At 38.8% G+C, this 25086-nt stretch overlaps 1 protein-coding gene across 1 annotated transcript in view; it reads left to right on the top strand.

Moving 5' to 3' along the window:
* The window catches only part of STARD9 (StAR related lipid transfer domain containing 9), a 118464-nt gene that overhangs the window by 2071 nt on the left and 91307 nt on the right, over window positions 1–25086 (top strand). Inside the window, exons 2-3 of the mRNA XM_067462822.1 lie at window positions 6847–6916; window positions 13858–13974. Coding sequence (XP_067318923.1) covers window positions 6847–6916; window positions 13858–13974 — 187 coding nt within the window. The remainder of the gene's footprint in view (window positions 1–6846; window positions 6917–13857; window positions 13975–25086) is intronic.

The raw sequence follows: 25086 nt of genomic DNA, 5'->3' as shown, positions 1-25086 counted from the left end.
AGGGATGGAGCGGATCTGATTTAACTTGGGAGGGAATTCCATAGCCGAGGGGCCACCACAGAGAAGGCCCTGTCTCTTGTCTCCACCAGCCACGATTGCGATGGTGGGGGGACAACGAGCAGGGCCTTCCGGGACAATCTTAAAGTCCTTGGTTGTTCGTAGTGGGAGATACGTTCAGACAGGTAAACTGGGCCAGAACCGTTCAGGGCTTTATAGGCCAAAGCTAGCACTTTGATTACTGCCTTTTCCTTGCACACTGAAGGATTTTGGAGAATGTGACTCTACTTTTCAGCTATTTTGTCAACTGTTTTTGTGAATGATTTGTGGAAATTTGTTTCAGAACTGTAATAGCTATCAGAATTGTAGATACAGATAGTTTTAATAGCTAACAATGTTGTTGTTGTGTGTTGTCAAATCATTTCCAACTCATGGAGACCCTGTTGAGAGGTTTTCTGGGGCTGAGAGTGTGTGAATAAACCGAGGTCATCTAATAGGTTTCCATGGCTGAATGGGGAATCGAACCCTAATCTCTAGAGCAGTGGTTCCCAATCTGTGGTCCATGGACCACCATTGGTACACACAAACTAAAATATGGTCCTCGACTTTTCCATTAGTACACCATTGTAACGAGATTGACTGGTCTCACAAAACCCTCTTATAGTGCCGAGGCTTATTAAATATGGTTTTTTGTAGGTGAGCAGATGGCAACTACTGGATGGCATATGTTCTGTATTAGAAAATAGAGCTGATGTGGTCTATCCAGTGCAATTTTCTGAATCAGCACCCCCAAAAACCAAACCAAATCTATAATTGACAAAAAACTGATTCATAACCCTTTTGGTACTAATGTTGGAAAGTGGTCCCTGGTCAAAGTGGTCCCTGGTCAAGACAATGTTGGGAACCACTGCTCTAGAAACATACTGTAGTTCAGTACTCAAACCACTGCTGGGGAAGGCACTTAATTTCATTGTGAAATAGTACAGTGACAATTAAGCCATTCCATTCTATTCTATTTGAAAATACTGCTCCCAGCTGGATGTTTTGTACTAAAACTTCTAAGCACCAGCCAGCATGGCTTTAGTGATCAAGGGTTGTGAGAACAATACTCCACACATCTGGAGTTCATCACCTTGACTATCCTGAGGGCAAATGAATTGGACTACTTGCTCTAGAGTGGGGCTGCAATGATTAAAGCACTGTAAAGGTTCAGGAAGCAGCATAAGAAATCTTTTAATTTTGTATCTTCCAAGCTTTAGCAAACATTCAATGCCTTGAAACAATGAAACACAGATACACAGATAAAGGTAAAGGTTTCCCCTTCATCTCTGTCGCTGGGGTGGTGCTCATCTCCATTTCGAAGCCAAAAAGCCTGCATTGTCCGCAGATGCCTCCTAGGTCATGTGGCCAGCACGACTGCATAGAGCACCGTTTACCTTCCTGCTGAGGTGGTACCTATTGATCTACTCACTTTTGCATGTTCTCGAACTACTAGGTTGGCAGGAGTTGGGGCTAACAGCAGGAGCTCACCCTATATTTCAGATTTGAACTGCCAACTTTCTGGTCAGCAATTTCAGCAGCCCAACGGTTTAACCCCTTGCGCCACCACGGCCCTGTTATAAATGTTATGATCATATTGAAAGGTCGTGCAATTACTTCTTTATATCTTTAGACTTTTAAATAAACATTGCAGGTTCTTAATATCATTTATAGCAGTGTTTCTCAACCTGGGGGTCAGAACCCTTGGGGACGTCATGAAGGAGTCACGAAAGATCATCAGAAAACACAATTGGTCATGGGGATTCTGTGTAGGAAGTTTGGCCCAATTCTATAGTTGGTGGGGTTCAGAATGCTCTTTGATTGTAGGTGAACTATAAATCTCAGCAACTACAACTCCCAAATGTTGACTTCTATTTTCTCCCAACTCCACCAGTGTTCACATTTTGGCATATTGCATATTTGTGCCAAGTTTCTAGATCCATCATTGTTTGAATCCACAGTGCTCTCTGGAAGTAGGTGAACTACAATTCCAATTCAAGGGTCAGTGCTCACCAAAACTTTCCAATATTTTCTCGTGGTCATAAGAGTTCTGTGTGCCAAGATTGATTCAATTCCAGCATTGGTGGAGTTCGGAATGCTCTTTGATTGTAGGTGAACTATAAATCCCAGCAACTACAACTCTCAAATGATGAAATTAATCCCTCCCAGCCCCACCAGTATTCAAATTTGGGCATATTGGGTATTTGTGCCAAATTTGCTCCAGTGAATGAAAATACATCCTGCAGATCAGATATTTAAATACATTATGATTAATAACAGTAGCAAAATTATAGTTATGAAGTTGCAAGAAAAATAATTTTATTGCTGGGGTCACCACAACATCAGGAACTGTATTAAGGGGTCGTGGCATTAGGTGAGAAACACTGATTTATAGACCTTTATAGATCTACATCACTTCTAAACCTCTGCCGTAGTCCTACCAGCACCCTTATTTTTATTTTGATAAATTCCCTTTTTCTTCCCTTGCTTTGTTCAACTGGATTTAGATAGTCATTAATTCCACATGCTCTTAGAGCTAGTGAGTGTCTCATTTGCTGAACATTAATCTTAATTTATAAGATTACAGAGCTTTATTGCAAGTACTGGGGAGACCATTGTGTGTAATTAAAGCCATGTGTGCTTGTACTATACAGACATAAGGGTGGAAGGGAAGAATGCCTCCTCTGGAGAAAGGAGGGAATAGCAAAAGGTAATGGTTTGAAAAACTGTGTTGGGTTGTTGTAGGTTTTTTAGACCTCACAACCTCTGAGGATGCTTGCCATAGATGCAGGTGAAACGTCAGGAGAGAATGCTTCTAGAACATGGCCATATAGCCCGAAAAACCTACAACAACCTAGTGATTCCAGCCATGACAGTCTTCGACAAAACTCAGTGTTCTTTTTGTCAGTGTTTTCTTCATTAATATAGCTTTTAAAAGATTAATTATCTTTAAAAACTCATCTTTTTTCCAAATACTGATGTTCTTTGGACATTGTCCTAGTTCAGTTCAGATCAGTCTCAATTCAGATTTTTGATCTGAATCAAGATTTGGAAATCGATATTGCCAGTCCTCTCCCCCAGTTTGTATTGAGAAACTAAATGCAACTTCTGTATACCTTTTTATTTTTTCACATATTCCCCTAAACATTATAACTACAGACTTTACAGAAAGAATTAATGGAGATAATTTCGAACACATAATTTTGTAATGTGTTGGAAGAAGAACATAGAGGGGCATCCCCCTTATTCAATTCCTGGCATGGATCCTATACTAAGGTGACCAAAGCTGTCTTTGTTCCATAGTCAGTTCTGAGTCCAGATCGGTTATCTTTGCTTCACAATGTATGTGCTTTGTGCATTAAATGTGCTGTTTGGCAGACTAGAACAGCAGGCATCTACAGTACAACCTCTGTATCCACATGGAATATGTTCCTGACTTAACATGGAAACAGAAAATCATGGATAACATCAAACCTTATTGAAATGCATAACTTCTGCTCGAAGTTACGATAACATTGGCCCAGAGGACCTAGAATTTCCCTAAGAATTGTGTTATTGAAGGCTTTCATGGCCAGAATTACTGGGTTGCTGTGAGTTTTCTGGGCTGTATGGCCATGTTCCAGAAGCATTCTCTCCTGACGTTTCACCCACATCTATGGCAGGCATCCTCAGAGGTTGAGGTGTCAGTTGGAAACTAAGTAAGTGATGTTTATATAACTATGGAACATCCAGGGTGGGGGGAAGAACTCTTGTCTGCTACGGGTACAAGTGAATATTGCAGTTTGCCACCTTGATTAGCATTGATTGGCTTGCAGTTTCAAGGCCTGGCTGGTTGCTGTCAGGGAGAGTTCTTTGTTGGGAGGTGTTAGCTGGCCCTGATTGATTGTCTGGAATTCCCCTACTTTTTGAGTCTTGCTCTTTATTTACTGTCCTGATTTTAGCATTTTTTAAAATGCTGGTAGCCAAATTCTGGTAATTTTCATGGTTTCCTCCTTTCTGTTGAAATTGTCCACATGCTTATGGACTTCAATCGCTTCTCAGTGTACTCGGACATAGTGGTTGTTAGAGTAGTCCAGCATTTCTGTGTTCTCAAATAACATGCTGTGTCCATGTTGGTTCGTCAAGTGTTCTGCTATGACTGACTTCTCTGGTTGAATTAGTCTGCAGTGCCTTTCATGTTCCTTGGTTTGTATTTGGGCAATGATGCGTTTGGTGGTCCCTATGTAGGCTTGTCCACAGCTGCATGGTATACGGTATATTTCTGTAGAGAAGAGAGGATCTAAGAATTTTCTAGGCCCTCCAGGGCAACTCTGTAGTGACACTCAGAAGAAGCATAACATAGAATAGCTTGTGCAGATTTTATTAGAAGACTTTCCCAAAATGTTTTCCATTTAACATTTGCGTCATTGTTATATAGCTTTCTTTAAACTCTTCAGATCTGGATATGTTGATTCAATCAATAAATTATACCTATTTGATACTAAATGTTTAATACTAGCTTGGGGATTATATTAATATTTAACGTTTGCTTTGAGGATATTACACTTGTGTTTTTATATCTGCTTTGAAGACAAACTAAAGCACCTGATGTACTTAGCTCCATATTAGTACTCGTATAATTGCAGAAGAAAGTACTGTAGTAAGGCCGAGTCAGCAGATATGGATATGGTTGCTGCAATATACTTTATATACTCATGAATAACTATACCTCAGGTATAAGTTGAGAGCAGGTTTTGGGGACAAAATTATTATCAGTTGGCCTCTTATACAAGCAAGAACCCTTTTAGGCCCCAGAAACAGGGACTTCCTTGTTTATGGTAAACTATAACTCCTTCTTTAAAGGTAAACTATAGCTCAGCGGTTAAACCGCTGAGCTGCTGAACTTGTTGACTGAAAGGTTGGCGGTTCAAATCTGGGAAGTGAGGTGAGCTCCCGCTGTTAGGCCCAGCTTCTGCCAACCTAGCAGTTTGAAAACATGCAAATGTGAGTAGAGCAATAGGTACTGCTCCACAGGAAGGTAACGATGCTCCATGCAGTCATGCCAGCCACTTGACCTAGGAGGTGTCTACGGACAATGCCAGCTCTTCGGCTTAGAAATGGAAATTAGTACCACCCGCCCAGAGACAGACACAACTAGATTTAATGTCAAGTGGAATCCTTTACCTTTACTATAGCTCCATAGCTGAGGGATGCAAGTTATTCTATTTTTATCTTGCACATCCTAGCATTTTTTTCTGTGCTTAAGGGGAGCAGCTGGTCTGACTACTACATCCTGTAGCAAAGATCCATGAGGCAGCTTCTCTTCTCCTTCAATCTAGGGCAAAGATCTGAGGAATTTTACATACAATATAAAGATGTGTGGGAAGGGGAGCTTGTGTTTATAAGTGTATCTTCTGAATGAAGGGCAAAGTAAGTGTGTGTGTGTTTTTAAAAAGTGAAGACTAATTCTGCCTGTGAAGAGTTAAACATCTGCCAACTAAATTATAAAAATATTGCTTCTATCAAACTGACTCCTGGAATCTTGCCAAACATATGCTTTTCTTCTGGTTCATTCCAAAGATAAAACATAATTGTTGCTTATTACAGTTCGCTCCAAATCTGTTGTTTTGTAGAGGAAAGAAAAGAAATTGAACATGGGCATGTCTAGCTTGGTCAATTTTTTTCCTTACTTTTTAAAATTGGGATGGAGGTAGGGCAGAAAGCTTCAGGCTAATATAGATGCTACTTTGAGGCATACCAACAGGTTTCGTAGAAATCACTACCTTCTTCCCTCTCCAGAAGATAATGGTAAAATGTGGCTGATTGGTCTGTTGTGGTAAATCAAAGCAGGATGGCTGGTCCACTGAGGTCTCAAGACAGGTGGTTTCTGTTGGACAACAGCAGCTCACTTCTATATTTCAGTCTTGTGTTCCTCTGTCTCTTGACCATGGAATCAATCCTTGGAATCAGAGGGCTGGAAATTAAAGCAGGAATTTCCACAAGGCAGTTGTGGTTCCAACTACAGTAGAATCTCATTTATCCATCCAACGTTCTGTAGTATCAAACGCAGTCTGTCTCCTGCCCGGATCCACAGCTGTTTCAATACGTTATGATGTTTTGGTGCTAAATTCGTAAATACAGTAATTACTACATCACATTACTGTGTATTGAACTGTTGTTTTTTTGTCGATTTGTTGTGAAACATGAAGTTTGGGTTCTTAATCATAATGTAATTGGATGTTTAATAGGCTTTTCCTTAATCCCTCCTTATTAGCCAATATTTTCGCCTATCTAACGTTCTGCCAGCCCATTTATATCGGATAAGTGAGACTCCATTGTAAATGTAATAATAAATGCATATTTCCTTTTATACCATGGTTTGCTATTTAAAATAAACATCTGATATATTTCCAGATGTATAGTTAGCCCTCTCCTTTGGTGGATTTAACTTTTGTAGATTTGATTATTTACTGATTTGATTAAAATTAAGGATTAATTAAGGATTCCAGTAGAATCCATTGGAAGTTGGCCATACACATCCTGGAGAACCATCTGAAATAATATGAAATCAGTATTACAAAGGAATTATTACATAATAGTATATAGAAAAACCTGAACAATGCGGCCTCTGGAGTAAGCATTTCCCAGTATAATCCCTTTGAATAGGAAAATTAGGTCCCTTCTGTTTATGCCTGAAGCACAGAAAAGTTCTAAATCCTTGCTAGATTATATTCATAATAATTAACAATATTTGCTGGATTATATTCATAATAATGTGTGTTTTTATATCTTAGTTGTTATATTATTTATTTGTTTTCATTTTATTTTCAGAGAGCATGCAGAAGGAAGACAAATAATTGTAGAAGTTGAAGACAAAGTGGCAAAAATCAGAAACATAAAGGTATATTTTATATTTAATTTTGGCATTTGAAAGGCTGGCAGCTCTAACAAAATAACTGTGATACAGACCAACACACCTTTTTGTGCCTCAAATGTTAGACCTGATTCTGGGCATATTTGATCTACCGATTCCAACAATGGCAGTTTCCCCCCATCAGCTCTAGTTTTTGAGATACATAACATAAAGCCATATACCAGTCTTTATTTGCTTGCCCGTAGAAAATCATTCTAACTAAATCTAAGAAACTGGAACTTTTGTGGTTTATTCAATGTAATTTTCTGAATCAGCACCCCAAATAACCCCAGGAACAGGCCTAAAAATGAAGACACCAAGATTTGTTTTGGGTTGGATTCTGTTATGGTTTGCAGAGTAGATACAGTGTTTTATGAAAAAGAATGCAGTTTCAGATTTGTTGAGAGTTCAAGTTACAATTTCAGCATTAAATCTCTGTGAATTTAGAACACTTAGTATGAGGCCACATTAGCATCCTAGGAGACCTTTGAAGGCCATACTTCATTATTCCATCCCCCATAAAAGTACAAAACTTTGTCCCCAGATGCTCTTTGGTTGTGTAGGGAGCATCTTCATCTTGTTTCCAGGTGCTCTGGGTAATTTTAGGTGCAAGAAAGACATGTTTAATATCAGGAAATGAATGGAACCATTCCCAATTTTTTACAAGGTCTTTTCTTCCTTGGCGTTAATTGGTACAGGATGGCAAAAGTGGAAAAATGTTCCCCTAGTTTCCTTATAGGACATATGACCATATAGAAGGCTACTATGTCCCTGTTAATCCTACTATGCCAATAGACTGTGGTGGCAATGCAGTTTAAAATGTGAAAAGTGATTCTCATCACATTTAAGAAAAATCCATCTAAAATCCAGTTTCTGCCTCCTGCAGAATTCTGGGGTTTATAGTTTAGTGAGGCAGTTAAAGGCCCCTCCCTATAAACTACAAGCCTCAGAATTCTGCAGGAGGCAGAAACTGGATTTTAAGTGGATTTTTCTCTAGTGTGATGAGGTCCTAGTTCTCTGACAGGCATCAAAACATATAAATAGAAGAAAACAGAGGAATCTTTTAGTACAGTAGTCAAATCTGTATTTTAAGTTTGCTGTCTTTGTTCTGTAGCAAATATACTGGAAAAGGTTGTGCAGTATTTCATAGCTTAGAAGCAGGCTTAAAAATAAAACAGGAAGGAAATGCAAACAGGAGAAGGAGCCTAAGTTGGCACAGCTTCTATATTCTTTATATACTAGAGTAAACATCTGTGAATCTTAAAAACAATGTGAAATTTACATTCTACGACCATGATGCTATTCTTGCAGCTCCTTACTTTCCAGCTCATGCCTTTATTAATTCAAAGCTTTCAGTAAATTGTAAATAGCTGCAAAATAAATACAACACCTGGATTTCATTCCATCTTATTTCTCTCTCTTCTGCCCTCCTCAACATTGCAGTCTAATATGGTTGCCATTAATTTATGGGAAACCTAACAAAAATTAGTACTAAGCTACAGCTAACATCCTGATGGGTGAGTGGCTGCAAGAAACTGCACATCCTTTCCCTTTTGAGATTCTTGGAGGCTTACTTTATAGGGCATGGGAAACGGAGCTGGATTTTTTTTCCAGACATTGGGACTCCTGAATGCTACTGTACTCCCTCAGTCAAATTGTAAGCTGGGGCCAAAATTCGTTTCTGTTGCCAATGTATCTTACTACTCAGAAGGCAGATAAGTGAATTATGGAGTTCCCAGGATTACTGTGGGAAGTCTACTAGACAGATGCTTTCTATTTCTTGCTTAGGCTTGCTTTGTATCTTCGTGTCCGCCTAATTATTTTAGGTGACTTGCTTAAGATAATTAGCATTTTATGTTTTAAGAGACATTTTGGCAGAGATCAAATAACTAGATAAGTGATTTTTTTTCTTCCTTTCATATTCTTTCCGGAGCTGGATTAATTCTTGGTCCTATTCTAAGCAGATGCCAGTGCTTAGGGTGTTCAGTGTCTTTTGGGAAGTGTGGGAGGTCAGTTGATTGCTTCTTTATGTGGGTTGTGATGTTTGTTGCCTAATTACTTTATTAAATAATCATATGTATGATGCTGTACTTTGTTGCCTGAAAGAGGTGCCTACATCATTCAGGGATGGAGCAACTACAAATAGTACAGTTTGTACAATTGGGATATTCGTATTTTTAAGGATGAGAAATAGTTGTATGTCATAGAATTAGAGCTGTATAGAACAATGATACATTTTTATATTTTGCAACCACATCAGGTAGACACCTCCCCCCACCAGTTAATAGACCAAATAAAGTTGCCCTTATTACCTCCAACTTAATGTGTCCAGACTTCTTATGTCAAAGTTGGCCTCATACACACACACACACACACTTTTTGAAGAAGAACATTCTTTCCCCTGTTTTGATTATCCCTATTTCAAGTAAGTTGATTACTGCCAGAGAAAAATGCATTTCTGTCCACTTTCCCCAACCAGTGCATAATATAATTAGCCATGGCATGACTCATGCCTCTATCTTATCTACTACTTTCATAAATAAAAGAAAATAACTTTCATAGGGAAATTACTTCAAACCTCTGGACTGGTCTTTTGTTTTTGTTTTGTTTTGCACTAATTTAAACCAGTATATTCATAGATGAAGTTAAGTACTGAGGAACTGTAGAACTAGAATCTATTTAGTTATTTTCTGTAGAATTTGAAATAATTCTTTCTTTCTTTATGTTACTGAATATAGAATTATAGTCATTGGAGGCCTGGTCTTAATAAAAATTATGACATTGTGGTATTCAGTTTTCAGTACTGCCAACCATCCACTTAACATCTAATTTAGGAATTTCAGTTTTGAAGGGGATGTTTTTCAAAAGAGGAGAGGCTACACTACAGAGGGCTGTAGGGGTTGGAATAGAATTGACAAAAATTGGATATGACAGTGTGTACTTCCGCTACACCAAAGTACCATTCAAGTGTTCCCTTGCAGTCATAGAATCATAGAGTTGGAAGAGACCTTGTGAACTATCCAGTCCAACTCCCCAACAAGAAGCAGGAAAATCGCATTCAAAGCACCCATCCAGCCTCTGCTTAAAAGCCTCCAAAGAAGGAGCCTCCACCAGCCTCATATATTTAAAATATGACATTTATTTAATATTACATATTTTACAGTATATGATGTATTTGAACTTCAGGCCACCAATAAAAGATCTTCTAAAAATAACAAGGGGCCAGCCTATATGCAACCACCAGTTACGTTTTCATCAGGCATATGTCATATTATTCTTTTGAGACCATAATCATTGGGTTTATATTAAAGATGTAAAGAATATTCCTAAGTTTTTTAATCCATGGCATTAAAATAATGTTTAACACATCAACATATCCTCAGTGCGTTTTCTGCCCCTTGGGAACAAGGCTAACCTAAGCACTCTTACCTAGACACAGCCCTGAGTAGGAGCCCCTGGTGGCGCAGTGGGTTAAAGCCCTGTGCCGGCAGGATTGAAGACCGACAGGTCGCAGGTTCGAATCCAGGAGAGGCGGATGAGCTCCCTCTATCAGCTCCAGCTCCTCATGCGGGGACATGAGAGAAGCCTCCCACAAGGGTGATAACAACATCAAATCATCCGGGCATCCCCTGGGCAACGTCCTTGCAGACGGCCAATTCTCTCACAACAGGAGCGACTCCTGACACAATTAAAAAAAAAAGCCCGGAGTACTTCTACCTCTGAGATCCCTTAAGGCAGTGGTTCTCAACCTGTGGGTGCCCACATGTTTTGGCCTTCAGCTCCCAGAAATCCTAACAACTGGTAAACTAGCTGGGATTTCTGGGAGTTGTAAGCCAAAAATCCTAGGGATGCACATGTTGAGAACCACCGCCTTAAGGGGATGCTCACATTGGTTATGGTGAGTACACAAACTGGATTTGGTCCCCATGCTCTTAATGCCAAATGTTTGGTCATTCAAAATCAAAATATGTAACACATACTAATAAGGCACAATACTTGGGCATTACGATTGATCTCATTCAAGTTCTGGGGGTGGGGGTGGTTACTCTGAAGCAGAAGCTTCTTATTATGCTTCAGAAGCAGACCAGAGTAATGTCTCCAGACCATGTGTAATTCCAGTCCCATTAGCAAAGAGGCCATTTTCTGTCGTCTGGTCTTTCTGCCTTTTTTTTTTAGTCTTCTGAGAACTGGAAAGCTAGTATCCCAAGGGAACATGGTGTATGGCTAGTGTTTGCTACCTAATTGTAGAGTGTAAAGGATATCCCACCCCAAAGTTGGGGGACTTCGCCTCTACTGTAACAAATAAATCTTCTGCAATATTGTCTTAATTTAATACTTAGGAACTGAAATATAATATGATGGCATTCTTAAGCATTTGTAACAAGCAATAAATGCCCTGCAGTCTCAGGAGGTAATTATCAAGATAATTTGTTTTGACAGGCAATCTTTTGTCATCCTGTCATCTTAATATGACTATGCCAACATTTTTCTTTCTATCTTAGTAGTAAATCGGTGTTCTCAACTAGTTTGCTTACGTGCAATATAAACCTGGCTCTCAAGGTACTCCTTCTGAAATAACTGATCAAAATACCAGTTATATACACTGCATGTGGGTAAAACATACATTCATTTGTGTTATTTTAACATTGCTAATTTATTCTCATGAGTTTATGTTCACATCAGTGAAATATTTACTTTGAATAAAATAAAGCTAGGGATGTTAATTAAGTGGCCTTCTTCCTCTTGATTTAGAAATTCATATTGATTACTTCTAGTGTTTTCTTTTTCATTTTAGGGTATTTCCTGTGTTCATGTGTCAGTCAAAGGTGAAATGTATACAGTTGTATAATGTCATTTCTTTATTGTGCATCTTGAATATGTTGTTAGTAGTCTTAACAGTACTGTCAATGCAGCTTACTTAGTAGCGTTTTTAGAAAATATTTTGTTACAATATTTGAGGACAATGCCCCTTCGGGGCTCTTAAAGGAAGTTGCTTGATTATATTTCATGCAATGTTACATGCAGCAGTTGTTTACATTACAAGTCCTACCCCGTTCCTCTGTTTAAGTAATCACATCTTGTATCATCTGAAACTGGGAAACTCGGGAATGTGCTATAAAGAAGTCAAAGGGTGGTTTTCAAATAAAAACACTTAAAAACCAGACTTCTGACTTCTGAAATAAACATTAATTTACATGTGAAGAAAACCTTTGGGATTAGAGTTCTCCCATTTTCCTTTACCGCTCGTATCTTCTTAAGATAAATAAGAATTCTGTTTTGCAAGATGAAAAGAAATGAAAAATAGTTGGAGTTCCTCAGGCACATTTCTTGGTTATTTCACTTATAGCTGCTTCTGTGTGTTTTAATATATGTATTTAATAGATACATATACATAGAAAGTGCAAATGCTGGGTTGCAGTTAAACATAAAAAAACAAGGTTATGACAACCAGACTGATCGATAACTGACAAACAGAGGGAGAAAACGTGAAGGCAGTGACAGACTTTGTATTTCTAGACTTGAAGATTACTGCAGATGAAGACTGCAGTCAGGAAATCAGAAGACCTTTACTTCTTGGAAGGAGAGCAATTACCAATCTTGATAAAATAGTTAAGAGTAGAGACATCATACTGACAACGAAGATCTACATAGTTAAAGCAATGGTATTCTCTGTAGTAACCTATGGATGTGAGAACTGGCCATAAGGAAGGCTGAGCGAAGGAAGAGAGATGCTTTTGAACTGTGGTGTTGGATGGAAATTCTAAGAGTGCCTTGGAGCGCAAGAAGATCAAACCAATCCATATTTCAGGAAATAAAGCTCAGCTGCTCATTGGAGGGAAGGATATTAGAGGCAAAGATGAAGTACTTCGGCCACATAATGAGAAGACAGGAGAGCTTGGAGAATATAATGATGCTGGGGAAAATAGAAGGAAAAAGGAAGAGGGGCCGACCAAGGGCAAGATGGATGGATGGTATCCTTGCAGTGACTGGCTTGACCTTGAAGGAGCTGGGGGTGGTGATGGCTGAAAGGGAGTTCTGGCGTGGGCTGGTCCATGAGATCATGAAGAGTTGGAAGCGACTTAACGAATAAACAACAACAACAAATTTCATAGATACAGTTTAATATATGTATTTTAAATAGTGCTTTATAATGAAGTGTTTTAACAATATTGTGCCTCGCCTTGAGCCACAAGGAGAGGCGGGTTGTTATTATTATTATTAGTAGTAGTAGTAGTAGTAGTAGTAATAGTACTATTGCAGGCCCTGTAGATTCCTTCTGTTTTCCATCACTTTTGGAGATCTAAATTATCTTTGTATATTGCTCTCATCAGCAAAGTCATGTTGTCAAATCCTTGTATTACTGAAGCAATACATTACACCATACCATTACAATATGCTCTTTGTGTGATTGTCCTTGTACCCACCTGATTTGGATGTGAGAAGGCATATAGGTAGGGTTACTATTATCTACTCCCTGCATCCCAGGCATCAAATGTGCGTATTATTCAGCATGTTGTTGCATTTTATCTTCCACTGCATTTCAGGCTGCATAATTTTATAAACAGTTAGAACTTATTTGAGAGAGCCAGTGTAGAATATTTAAAGCACTGAACATGGAATACGGATACCTGAGCTGCTTAGTGATGGAATTTACCATGTGACCTTGGACCACAACTACTTCTCATGAAGTCTGTCTTACAGGGTTGTGATGTGAGGATTAATAGGGAGAAGGGGACCGTGGAAAGGGTGCGTGCCCACATTCCTACTGCATTTAAAATAAAATAGTGATAGGGCCTAAATACCTTGTTGTGTATTTTATTTATTTTAAAATTTAATGCTGTAACATGTTTTTGAATAACTATCCATTTAGAACATTACTGGTTGATATAAATAACGCTGTTACACTTTTCTATCTACTATCAACTCAGGTGGACAACAGGCATGAGAGTCTTTGGGACACAAAGGAGAGAATAGTGGCATTTGGCTTTGATTACTGCTATTGGTCAATTGACCCTGAGGATTCCAAATATGCATCTCAGGAAGTGGTAAGTAACAATCACCTCTTTTCTTTTCTTTTTTTAAACTTGGCAAGAACACATTTGTTTTTACAATAAGTAACATTGGAAAGAATCTTTTTTTAAAATTCAGGTGTGTTTAGTTTGTTTGAAATATCATATTGGTTCAGAAAAATAATCTCAGTTTATAAATTACCCCAGCTGCTTCTAAGGGTCAAATGCACTGGTAATTTAGAAAGCAGACTTGCAAATAAATATAAAATACCACAACTCACCTGCATGTAACTATTTGACAGTCTGAGTGGCGAACATTGCACAGAGGAAAGCTTTGTTTATGGTTGGCTAGGTACTAACTGGTAGTGTAAAATATACTTTCCTACAATGTTTTCAGTTTGTTGCTAATGTTAAAGTGAGCCCCTTCTTGTCACCAATTTAATATTGATTATATCTTTAGCTTGGCATGAGATTATAGAATTTCTTCCTCATTTTGTAGCACTTCTAGCCAATAAGTACAATGCTGTTTGTTTCGTTGGTTGTGATTAGTGCTTGGAGAAATTTGATTATTTGTTATTTGATATGTCCTCCATTTCTCTTAAAGTTTAATGCTTAATTTCATCCTACAGTTTAGTAAATGAGTTGTTTTATGTTGTCAGTTTAGGGGGTGGGCTATCTTTCTCAGTGCAAGATTCAGCAATACAAATGGGGCCTAGAAGAAGGATTAGGATTGGAGGAAATGCATCATGTTTTCTGTTGTAATGAAAAATGCAAGTGCCTGGAATTGAGGTGTGGGATATAGGGGGAGAAAGGTTGCTTGGTGAGGAAAAGGTCCTTGGGCAGCTTTGGCCCTTTAAGAATGTCACTGTCTTTAGGAATGAAGGATCTGCCTTTCCCTTGTTGGAGTGTCTCTGAATACAGAGGTGGTTCTATTTTATAGGTAAAGGTTTCTCTTTGACATTAAGCCTAGTCGAGTCCGACTCTGGGGGTGGTGCTCATCTCCATTTTGAAGCTGAGGAGCCAGCGTTGTCCGTAGACAACTCCAAGGTCATGTGATTGGCATGACTGCATGGAGCGCTATTACCTTCCTGCCGAAGCGGTACCTATTGATCTACTCACATATGCATGTTTTGGAAGTGTTAGTTTAGCAGAAGCTGGGGCTAACAACAGGAGCTCACCCCATCAGCGGATTTGGACTGCCGAACTTCTGATCAACAAGTTTAGTGGTTTAACCAGCTGCAAGGTTCAGTACAGTGAATCACTTTGTACTCCCTAGAATGTGGTGGGGTTTTTACCCCTGTGCAGAGACCCTATCAGAATGTTCTAGAGGTGATAGAGGGCATCCCCCTCCTCTGCATGTGCTGCACGTGTCCATAGAGGAAAGGTAGGACAGGATCGAGGGAAGTAATATTACCACTCCATTCTACTATGATCATGCCTCACCTGGAATACTGAAGGATATCGACAAGCTGGAAAGTGCCCAGTGAAAATGACCAAAATGGTCAGAGGCCTGGAAGCCAACCCCTTATGAGGAATGGCTAAAGGAGCTGGGTATGTTTAGCTTAGAGAGGAGAAGTTTACACTGGGACACAGTATATTTGAAAGGATCTTGTATTGAGGAGTGGCAAGCTTGTTTTCTCCTGTTCTGTGACTAAGACATGGAGCAACAGATTCAAACTACCGCAAAAGATTTTGTATCTAAACATAAGAAAAATAACATCCTGATGGTAAGAGCTGTTTGGGGTATATTAGAAAATCTCTAAATAGACCCTTGCCTAGATTCTGGAAACCTACCTCAGCTCGTTGGAAGCTGTAAACCATTTTATGTTTTAATCGCCTTTTAGCTTAACTTATAATATTTTATCAAGTGGTTAAATGTGTTTGACATGTTATATTATGTTTATGTTTTAATTTTGTTCTTCTTTGATCCATCTTATATAGTCTTAGGTTGTCTTATTGTATTTGATTTGATTTAATACTTGTCTGTTTTGGCATTGAATGTTTGCCAATTTGTTATATTGCTGGAAAGTGCCCTGAGTTCCCTTGGGGAGATAGGGTGCGTTATAAATATATTATTATTATTATTATTATTATTATTATTATTATTATTATTATTTGAAACACTACAAGATGAGTCCACAGCAAACAAGGTCACTCTGCTGGCTGTTGTATTGGATCACACGTCAGACACTTCCCAAGTGTCTAGGACTGTGTGATGTATTGGCGAATAATGCATGCAGATCCCAGTAAGGTGGCCTTTTGCAGCTGGCAGCTGGTAATTTTGTCAGCGCCGATTGTGTTTAAGTGCAGGCCAAGGTCTTAGGCACTGCACCCAGTGTGCCGATCACCACTGGGACCACCTTGACTGGCTTGTGCCAGAGTCTTTGCAGTTCGGTTTTTAAATCCTCACATCGTGTCAGCTTTTCTAGTTGTTTCTCTTCAATCCTGCTGTCACCTGGGATTGCAACATTGACAATCCATACTTTGTTTTTTAACACGATTGTGAGGTCAGGAGTATTGTGCTCAGACCCAAAACTCTGTCAGTCTGAATTCGGAAGTCCCAGAGTAGTTTGAGGAGATAGGGTGGGTTATAAATAAATAAATAAATAAATAAATAAATATTTTACTGACACAAAAGCATAGTATGTCACAGCAAACGAGATCTATATGCTGGATTTCGTATCACAAAATCACAACTTTAACACTTCCCAAGCGTCTAGGACTGTGTGATGTATTTTCGGATGATGCGTACAGATCCAAGTAAGGTGGCCTTTTGTAGTTGACAGATCGTGATTTTGTCGATGTTTGTTGTTTCCAAATGCCAGCTGAGATCTGTTGGCACGGTACCCAGTGCACCAATGACCACTGGGACCACCTGTACTGGTTTATGCCAGATCCGTTGCAGTTCGATTTTGAGGTCTTGATGGCAGCTGAGGTTTTCCTGTTGTTTGTCCTCAATGCAGCTGTCACCCAATATGGCGACATCAATTATCCAGACTTTTTTTCCTTTCCACAATCATGATGTCTGGTGTATTGTGTTCCAACACTTTGTCAGTCTGGATTCGAAAGTCCCACAGTATTTTTGCATTGTAATATGACCAGGACCAACTTTGTCGAAATCTCAGTGTCTGGCATAGTCCTGACCTGGTGATCTAGTTACTAACATTCCAGCAATATGCACTATTCATTTTGGCAGCATTATACTGATCTGGACTATAGAAATGCAATGCAAGATTGATTACAGCAGTGTTTCTCAACCTTCCTAATGCCGCGACCCCTTAATACAGTTCCTCATGTTGTGGTGACCCCCAACGATAACATTATTTTCATTGCTACATCATAACTGTAATTTTGCTACTGTTATGAATCATGATGTAAATATCTGATATGCAGGATGTGTTTTCATTCAGTGCACCAAATTTGACACAAATACCCGATACGCAAAAATTTGAACAGTAGTAGGGTTGGGAAGGGGATTGATTTTGTCATTTGGGAGTTGTAGTTTCTGGGATTTATAGTTAACCTACAATCAAAGAGCATTCTGAACTCCACTAACAATGGAATTGAACTAATCTTGGCACACAGAACTCCCATGACCAACAGAAAATACTGGAAGGGTATGGTGGGCATTGACCTTGAGTTTTGGAGTTATCGTTCACCTACATCCAGAGAGCACTATGGACTCAAACAGTGATGAATCCGGACCAAACTTAGCACAAATACTCAATATGCCCAAATGTGAACACTAGTGAAGTTCACCTACAATCAAAGACCATTCTGAACCAGGTTGAGAAACACTGGATGACAGGTCTGTAGAACAGGGATTTTCACCCTGTGTTCTAGTCACTGTGAAGTGTCTCAAAAACCAACTAAATGAGAAGCTCAGTTAATTTGTCTTCACTGAAATAAAGTGTAGTATGTGTTATTGTAGTAATGTATGGTTACAAGAGAAAGTACTAGGCTATAATTTTGGCAGCAAGACCCATTCATTATCTCATAAAATACATGTCCAAAAACATATTCCAGAATCCTCTGCAACAAGCTAGAATTCAGTGGCAAAACTCCAAATGTTTTTGGTGAATGGACATAATATAAAATCCCTGAAAATACTATGACCTAGATAAGTGGGTATGGCATTTCAAAATAAATGCACCAGATTACAGGGGAAGAAACATTTCAAGTTGGCTCATTCCCCTTTCCCAAGCTCTCCCAAAAGCAGACAATATTCTCAACACTAGAAAATGCTCAAGTACACTCTTACTGCTTTGATATATGTAAAAGGAGAAGCAACCTAAAAACCATAGGACAATCAAGAATTAGTGGCCTTTAGTGACTACAGCATTGGAAAGCATAGAATTATTTGCTACTTTAATGCAATATATTGAACATTATAACCTGTAGTCCTAATATATGGTCATGCTTATAGCAAAGGTCACCCCCTCCACATTTGCAGAGGTTAGAGGTGCAACTCTCCCTCAAAAGTGAAAACCACAGATATGTCAGTGGGTAGGAATGGGTAGCCATTCTATGGTCCCCTGAGGGGGGAAAAGGAGCCAGTCCTGCATGCCACTTTACTTACCCAGCAGAATCTGGCTCCTTTTCCTCTTTTTCCATGGCATGCATCTCTTTTAACATAGCAAAGAAAGGAAGAGGGGGCCAGTGACACAAGATAACCTGGCAAGGAAAGAGGAATCAGAACCCTGAGGATCTGGTTTCTCCTCCTGCTTCCATGTGCTGCAGGTCTGTTTTGTCTGGACTTTTTTTCCTTTGCGCAGGCAGAACAGAGATATATAAGCACAGAGAAAGAGGAAGAGAAGCGAGATCTGCCATGTCAATGCCTTGTATTATCTATATGCTGCAAGTCTTTATTCTGCCCAGGAAAGACACAGGTGGAACATAGACTCACAGCATCCATGCCTTACAAACAGCTGCCTTGCTCACCAACTTGAGGAGGCAGCGAGTTTCAAACTCTCAAATAATCAAAACTGCAAGTGTGAAAACCATGAAAGTGGATTGCCAACTGTTCTCTTTGTTTAGCAACTTACCATAATTAGAAAACTTTATAATAAAAGAAATGCTACTATTCAGAAGCTAGTAAAGGAAAAATAGGGGGTTTCTTGGCAGAATTTTTTCAGAGCTTGCTTTCCCGTGAAGCTGAGAGAATGTGATATGCACAAAGCCACCCAATAGGTTTCCATGGCCAAGTACCAATTTGAACCTTGGTCTCCCAATGTCCTAGTCCAATGCTCAAACTACTGTACTACAATTTGTTTCAAAAATATAAACACAATTTGAAATTGCTATACCTCTGCAACCACGAATCACCCATGAACGAATTTCTTTCTATTTGAAAGTGTGGGACATAGAGTTTGAATAATTCCCACTAGATGCCTCTCTCAGTGGACAAACACCACGTAGGCTCAGTCATTCGCAAGATGGCAACCCTATACATAAGGCCTAATTAGATATTCTCCTTTTACAGAGTAATTTTTTTAGTTTTGTTTCTGTCTCAAAACTGTCTGTAAAACTTGATAACTGGTTAAACTGTAACTTTTTATGTAATTGTAACATGTTGCCATTGTGAAATATACTGCTTTGAAATTGGATCCATCCTTCTGAAACACTTTGTATTCTCTCTCATTTAAAGTTTACTTCTTAATATAGCTAAATATTAGCTAAAGCCTCAACAAAGACTTAGGCTGATGAACCATATGATACAAGACCTCACTACCTCTGAGGATGCTTGCCATAGATGCAGGCGAAACGTCAGGTGAGAATGTCTCTAGAACATGGCCATAAAGCCCGAAAAAACCTACCACAACCCAGTGATTCCGGCCATGAAAGCCTTTGACAATACAAGACTGAAGATTTTGCCAGAAGATTGGCACCTTGTGAAGTGATATGATATGAGTAGGGCACTTAGGAGCCCCCGGTGGCGCAATGAGTTAAACCCTTGTGCTGGCAGGACTGCTGACCAAAAGGTCGGTGGTTCGAATCCAGGGAGCAGGGTGAGCTCCTGACTGTCAGCTCCAGCTTCTCATGCAATGACATGAGAGAAGTCTCCCACAGGATGGTAAAACATCTGGGTGCCCCCTGGGCAACGTCCTTGCAGACGGCCAATTATCTCACACCACTTGCAGTTGCTCAAGTTGCTCCTGACAAAAAAAAGGAGCTATGTGTGGTGAAAATAATGTTTATATAATATCTATAAAATAGTCCCATAAAAAGGATCATTGTTGCCACTAGAGAAATAACAAAAGCTATTTGCCTTAGGGGGGCTTTGTCTGGAAAAAGTGATACAAAAATAGTTTAAATAAATATCCATGGAGTAATCTGAATGCCATGTGCCAGGTCTGACACCTGTTTGTTTGATATAAGAGAAATTGTTCCTTTCCCCTAAAACTGAGTAATGGAAAATATATAACATGTGAAAGTTATTAATAGAATTGTTTCAGTCTGTTCCCCTCTTTTACTTTTTTCTTTTGGCTTTTGTCTACTCATGGCTTAAAACTCACTGTTACAGTACTTGTTCATTGTGGATTAAAAAAAATGTTTGAGAACCTTATAAAGCTTATCAAAAGCACCACATTTCCCAAATGACATGTTGTACCATTTTGTTATTTCTACAGATTGCAACATATTGGTTTATTGTTGTGATAGTTTAGTGTTTTTGATAGTGACTCTCCTTATAATTCTTCAAAATCCTTGGGTGAGGTAAAAATGTGGAAATGCTGGTAAAAACCATGGCCTTGGAAGCATTTTGTTGTTTGTTGTGCTTTGTAAAAGCAGTTCAACATTACACATTGTTTCCCTTGCTAGGAATGTAGAAATCTAGCTGAGCCTCTGAGTTATTTTAAGAGACCAGATTAGATTTTGCCAGAATTGTAGATTTTCTCTTTAGGTAGATTGTTCAACACTACCACATGATCAGATTGACAGGTCCTTATGCTCATACTTTCATGCTAGCAAACCCTTTTATGGTCTCAATTGATAGGAGCAGTGTTGATTAATCCAATGTTGTCCCTCATTTTTAGCCACTTTTTAAAATATCCTACTTTATTGCTTCTCCCACCTTCCCCTTTTGTATTCAACAGACTTCAGTTGCTGCAAACTGAGGCTCTATTTATATTGCCATATAATGCAGTTTCATAATGCAATTTAACTGAATTAAATTGCATTATATGGCAGCGTAATTTGTCTGGATTTCAGCAAAGGATATGATATGGCCCCCCATAATATTTTGATGAGGAAACTGACTAAACATGAAATAGGCTTTTGCGCAGCAGGTTAACAAGCAGTTGCAATAAATCTTGTCAACTGAAAGGTTGACAGTTCGAAGCCTGGGTCAGGGTGAGCTCCTGTCCTTTAGCCCAGTTTCTGTCTACCTTGCAATTTTGAAAACAGCAATGTGAGTAGATGAATAGGTAGTGCTTAAGCGGGGAGGTATTTAAGGCACCCATTAGGAAATGCCAGAAAAATGCCGGCGATTCAATCAAGGAGGAAGTTTACAAACAAAGTTCTTCGGCAAGAAAAGTGGATTGACAGTACACACACACACACACCGTGGCTGGAACCTAGCATGGCCTTCAAGATGCCAAAGATGGGAAAGTCTATATATACTTCTATCTGTGTACAGTTGTCTGTCTTGTTAGTGTACAAAGGCATTGAATGTTTGCCCTGTATGTGTTCTGTGATCCGCTCTGAGTCCCCTTCGGGGTGAGAAAGGCAGAATATAAATACTGTAAATAAATAAATAAATAGGTAGAAACGCCATCAAATGGGTCAATAATTGATTAGAAAACCATTCTAAAGGAGTTGTCATTCATGGCCACACTTCAAATGGAAAGGAGGCCTCAAGTGAAGTGCCTCAGAGGTCTATTCTAAAACATAATCTTTAACAGTGTTATCAGTGATTTTGTTTATTCAGGACTAGAATGGATTGCTAACACATAAGGAAGATGGGAACGCAGAAACAGAATTCAGAGGGACCCGAATAAACTGGAAAATTGGACAGAAACTAATGAAGTGAAATGCATGAGAGACAAATGCAAAAATTGATATTTAGTCTTTTCTAATTGGAACACACTTTAAGTTATCATTGATTTGTAATTTATATTTATGAAATATTATAGCACTTGTAAGCATTACAACAGCAAAGTACGCATTCTGTGTGACTTCAGTTCATTATGTACACAGTTAATCTGTAGTTATCTTTGCCCATGTAGTTAATATGATGCTTTAATAACCATCCATATTGTTGTTTTTTGCATCTTGCAGACTTTAGTATTTTTTAGTAATTTGTGTGCACTGTTTCAGGAGCCATGGTTTGGGAAAACGTTATCTGTACTGTGATATCCATGAAACTCACTAATAAATACTTTATTAAAATGTTAGAAATTTAGGTTGTCTGCATTTCTAAATAAGATTCATACGTGTATGTATATTCTATGTCTTCCTTTCTTATTGCTGTGCAAACAATATTCTTTTTAAGCCATCTGTTTAACAGATCATATTGTTGTGTGATAGTTTTCCATTATGAGGGTGCGTTTTTGTTTTTTTACAGAATGTTTTGCCTCTAGGGACAGAAGTGGATATTGTTGAAGCCAGGCATACAGTGAGTCAGAGCACAGGAGATTAAATAACAGATTTGTATAAACACTGATAAAAGATAAGTTTCAAATAGAATAGTTTTGCTCTCTAAAATACTTTGAAAAAACAAAGTGTGGACATTGTGAGATGTAACAATTTAATAAAGATTTGAAAATGGAGAGGGTTTTGGGATTAAAAAAAGAAACAAATGGAAATACAACTACAGTGTAAATACTACTTCACAGAATGTGGTAAGGAGTCAAAAGTTAATGAATTGATACCAGACAAACTGTTTCTATAGCAGAATAAAAGAGATAGAGATACACTATTTTTTCTTATACCATTATGTATATTTAGTAAAAAAAATATATGATTCAAGTGTGTAAGAATAATTATGAGCTGGTTATTTAAAATACGGTGGGATCATTGTTTCATTTAATTTTGAAATTCTTTTGCCACACAACCCCTGCAAAAAAAGAGGTGGCACAACAGAAGTGGGTGAATTGTGGGCAAATTTGATTAATGTTACCTAATTAAACTTCATAACTTTGTAACTTAAAGGTAATATTAAGGTTTGTAATGAACTTGTGTAATTAACTTTGTAAGGGTAAAGCTGAGGTAGTGACGTTTTGGCCTACCCCATGGCTACTAAAGGAAACACAACGAAGAATTCTATCCCAAGAATGTATTGATGGCATATTATCTCATTCCTAGGCCATTTTCATTCGCCCTCACTTCCTTTATTTACACTGTGTATGAGAATTTCCATTCCTGGCTTACATCCAAAAATGGGTGCTTTGGGTGTGCACCAAAATCAAATCTCTTGCTGGTTTTGGGTATAACTATTTAATAGACCGCACCTCCCAATTTGTCCTGTTAAAATGGTATAGAGTAGGCAAAAAAACCCCTAGAACATGGGAGGGGAAATTCCTACCCGTTAATACTGTTAATGGGCAGGAGAGTGGGTCGCCGGTCATCAGCAGATTGAGGAAGAGGGCGGAATGCTGGCTGTAGCTCCGCACCCCCCCTCCCCCCAAAGCCTCTTCCACAGAGGAAGTGGCAAAATCCTTCCCACCCCCAGTTGCACAGGGGTCAGGAAGTCTGTATTCACTACAAATTCACTTATTTTTACCTTCCTTAAGCAACATAAATAACGTTATCTAGCATGATTAGTTAAATATTTAAACACATTAAACTGTATGTGGCAAATATTTTTTTATATTTGTATCAATCTAAAAAGAATATACGTCCATCATATTTAAGAAAACACATACATGAAAGAACATACATATTCCTCTGTTACTGGATTTTCTTTGTGATTTGGCTTTGAAGACTATCACGACAACTAGGCACTACTAACAAACATATATCTTTAAGTGCATGATGTAAAAACTGTAACAAGACAAGCAGGGCCGTAGCCAGAAAAAAATTTCGGGGAGGGTTGACAATTTTGGGGGGGGGGTTAAAATTTTTGGGGAGGGTTGAAATTTTTTTGGGGGGGTTGAAACCTGCCTCCTAGCTCATGCTGAAGCAAAGAGCACAGCAGGGGGCAGAGCAGACTTCAATAGCCTGCAGCTCCGCCCCTGTCAACCACCTCCACCAAGTCTGGCCTCCTTAATGAGAGCATTCAACACACACACACACAACTTGGTTGCTTCACTACATCGGCTATTGCTGCAAGTAGTGACAGTGTGAATAAATTGTCAATATTTGCTTGAGATAGTGCTGGCAGTTCTGGAGGGACTCTTAATTTTTTGCATCTCATAGACTTAGCATGGGGATTTGGTTAACCAGTTAAAATTCATGAGTAAACTAGGTTTTTAAAAAAAATCTGAAACATTTTGGGGGGGGGGGTTGAACCCCTAAAACCACCCCCTCGCTACAGGCCTGAAGACAAGCTTAGCTATGTACAGTACACTTGGAGCAGGGGTCCACAAACTTTTTAAGCAGAGGGCCAGATTACAGTCCCTCAAACTGTTGGAGGGCTGGATTATAATTTGAAAAATAAAACATGAATTCCTGTGCATGCTGCACATGTCTTATTTGTAGTGTAATAAACACTTAAAAACAATACAATAATTAAAATGGGGAACAATGTTAACAAATATAAACTTATTAGTATTTCAATGGGAAATGTGGGCCTGCTTTTGGCTGATGAGATAGGATTGTTGTTGTTGTTATGGCTTTCAAGTCGTTTCAGACTTAGGTTGACCCTGAGCAAGGGCCGGGTAAATGACCTTGGAGGGCCGCATCCGGCCCCCGGGCCTTAGTTTGAGGACCCCTGACTTGGAGTTTCTTGATTCCCATAAAATAGAAAATACGTTACGTAGTATATGATGGCCAACCTTTTATTTTCCCCAGATAGCAGTGATGGTGCTGTTCATACTTTTGTTCTTTGTGAAATTCAAATTCTTGATGGCATGTGGCCTTTTGGTATAAGCTGTATCCGCCATAATGAAAAGATTGGCATAATTAGAAACAGGAGATGACTGTGGGTGTAAGTGGCATTTTCCTCATGAAATACTTGCACAGTAGTGAACAGCACTCAACTATTGTCAT

This window comes from Anolis sagrei, chromosome 1 (assembly GCF_037176765.1).
Source record: "Anolis sagrei isolate rAnoSag1 chromosome 1, rAnoSag1.mat, whole genome shotgun sequence".
Classification (NCBI taxonomy): Eukaryota; Metazoa; Chordata; class Lepidosauria; order Squamata; family Dactyloidae; genus Anolis; species Anolis sagrei.
The sequence above is the reverse complement of the archived record's forward strand: the minus strand, read 5'-3'. Positions and strand labels throughout refer to the sequence as shown.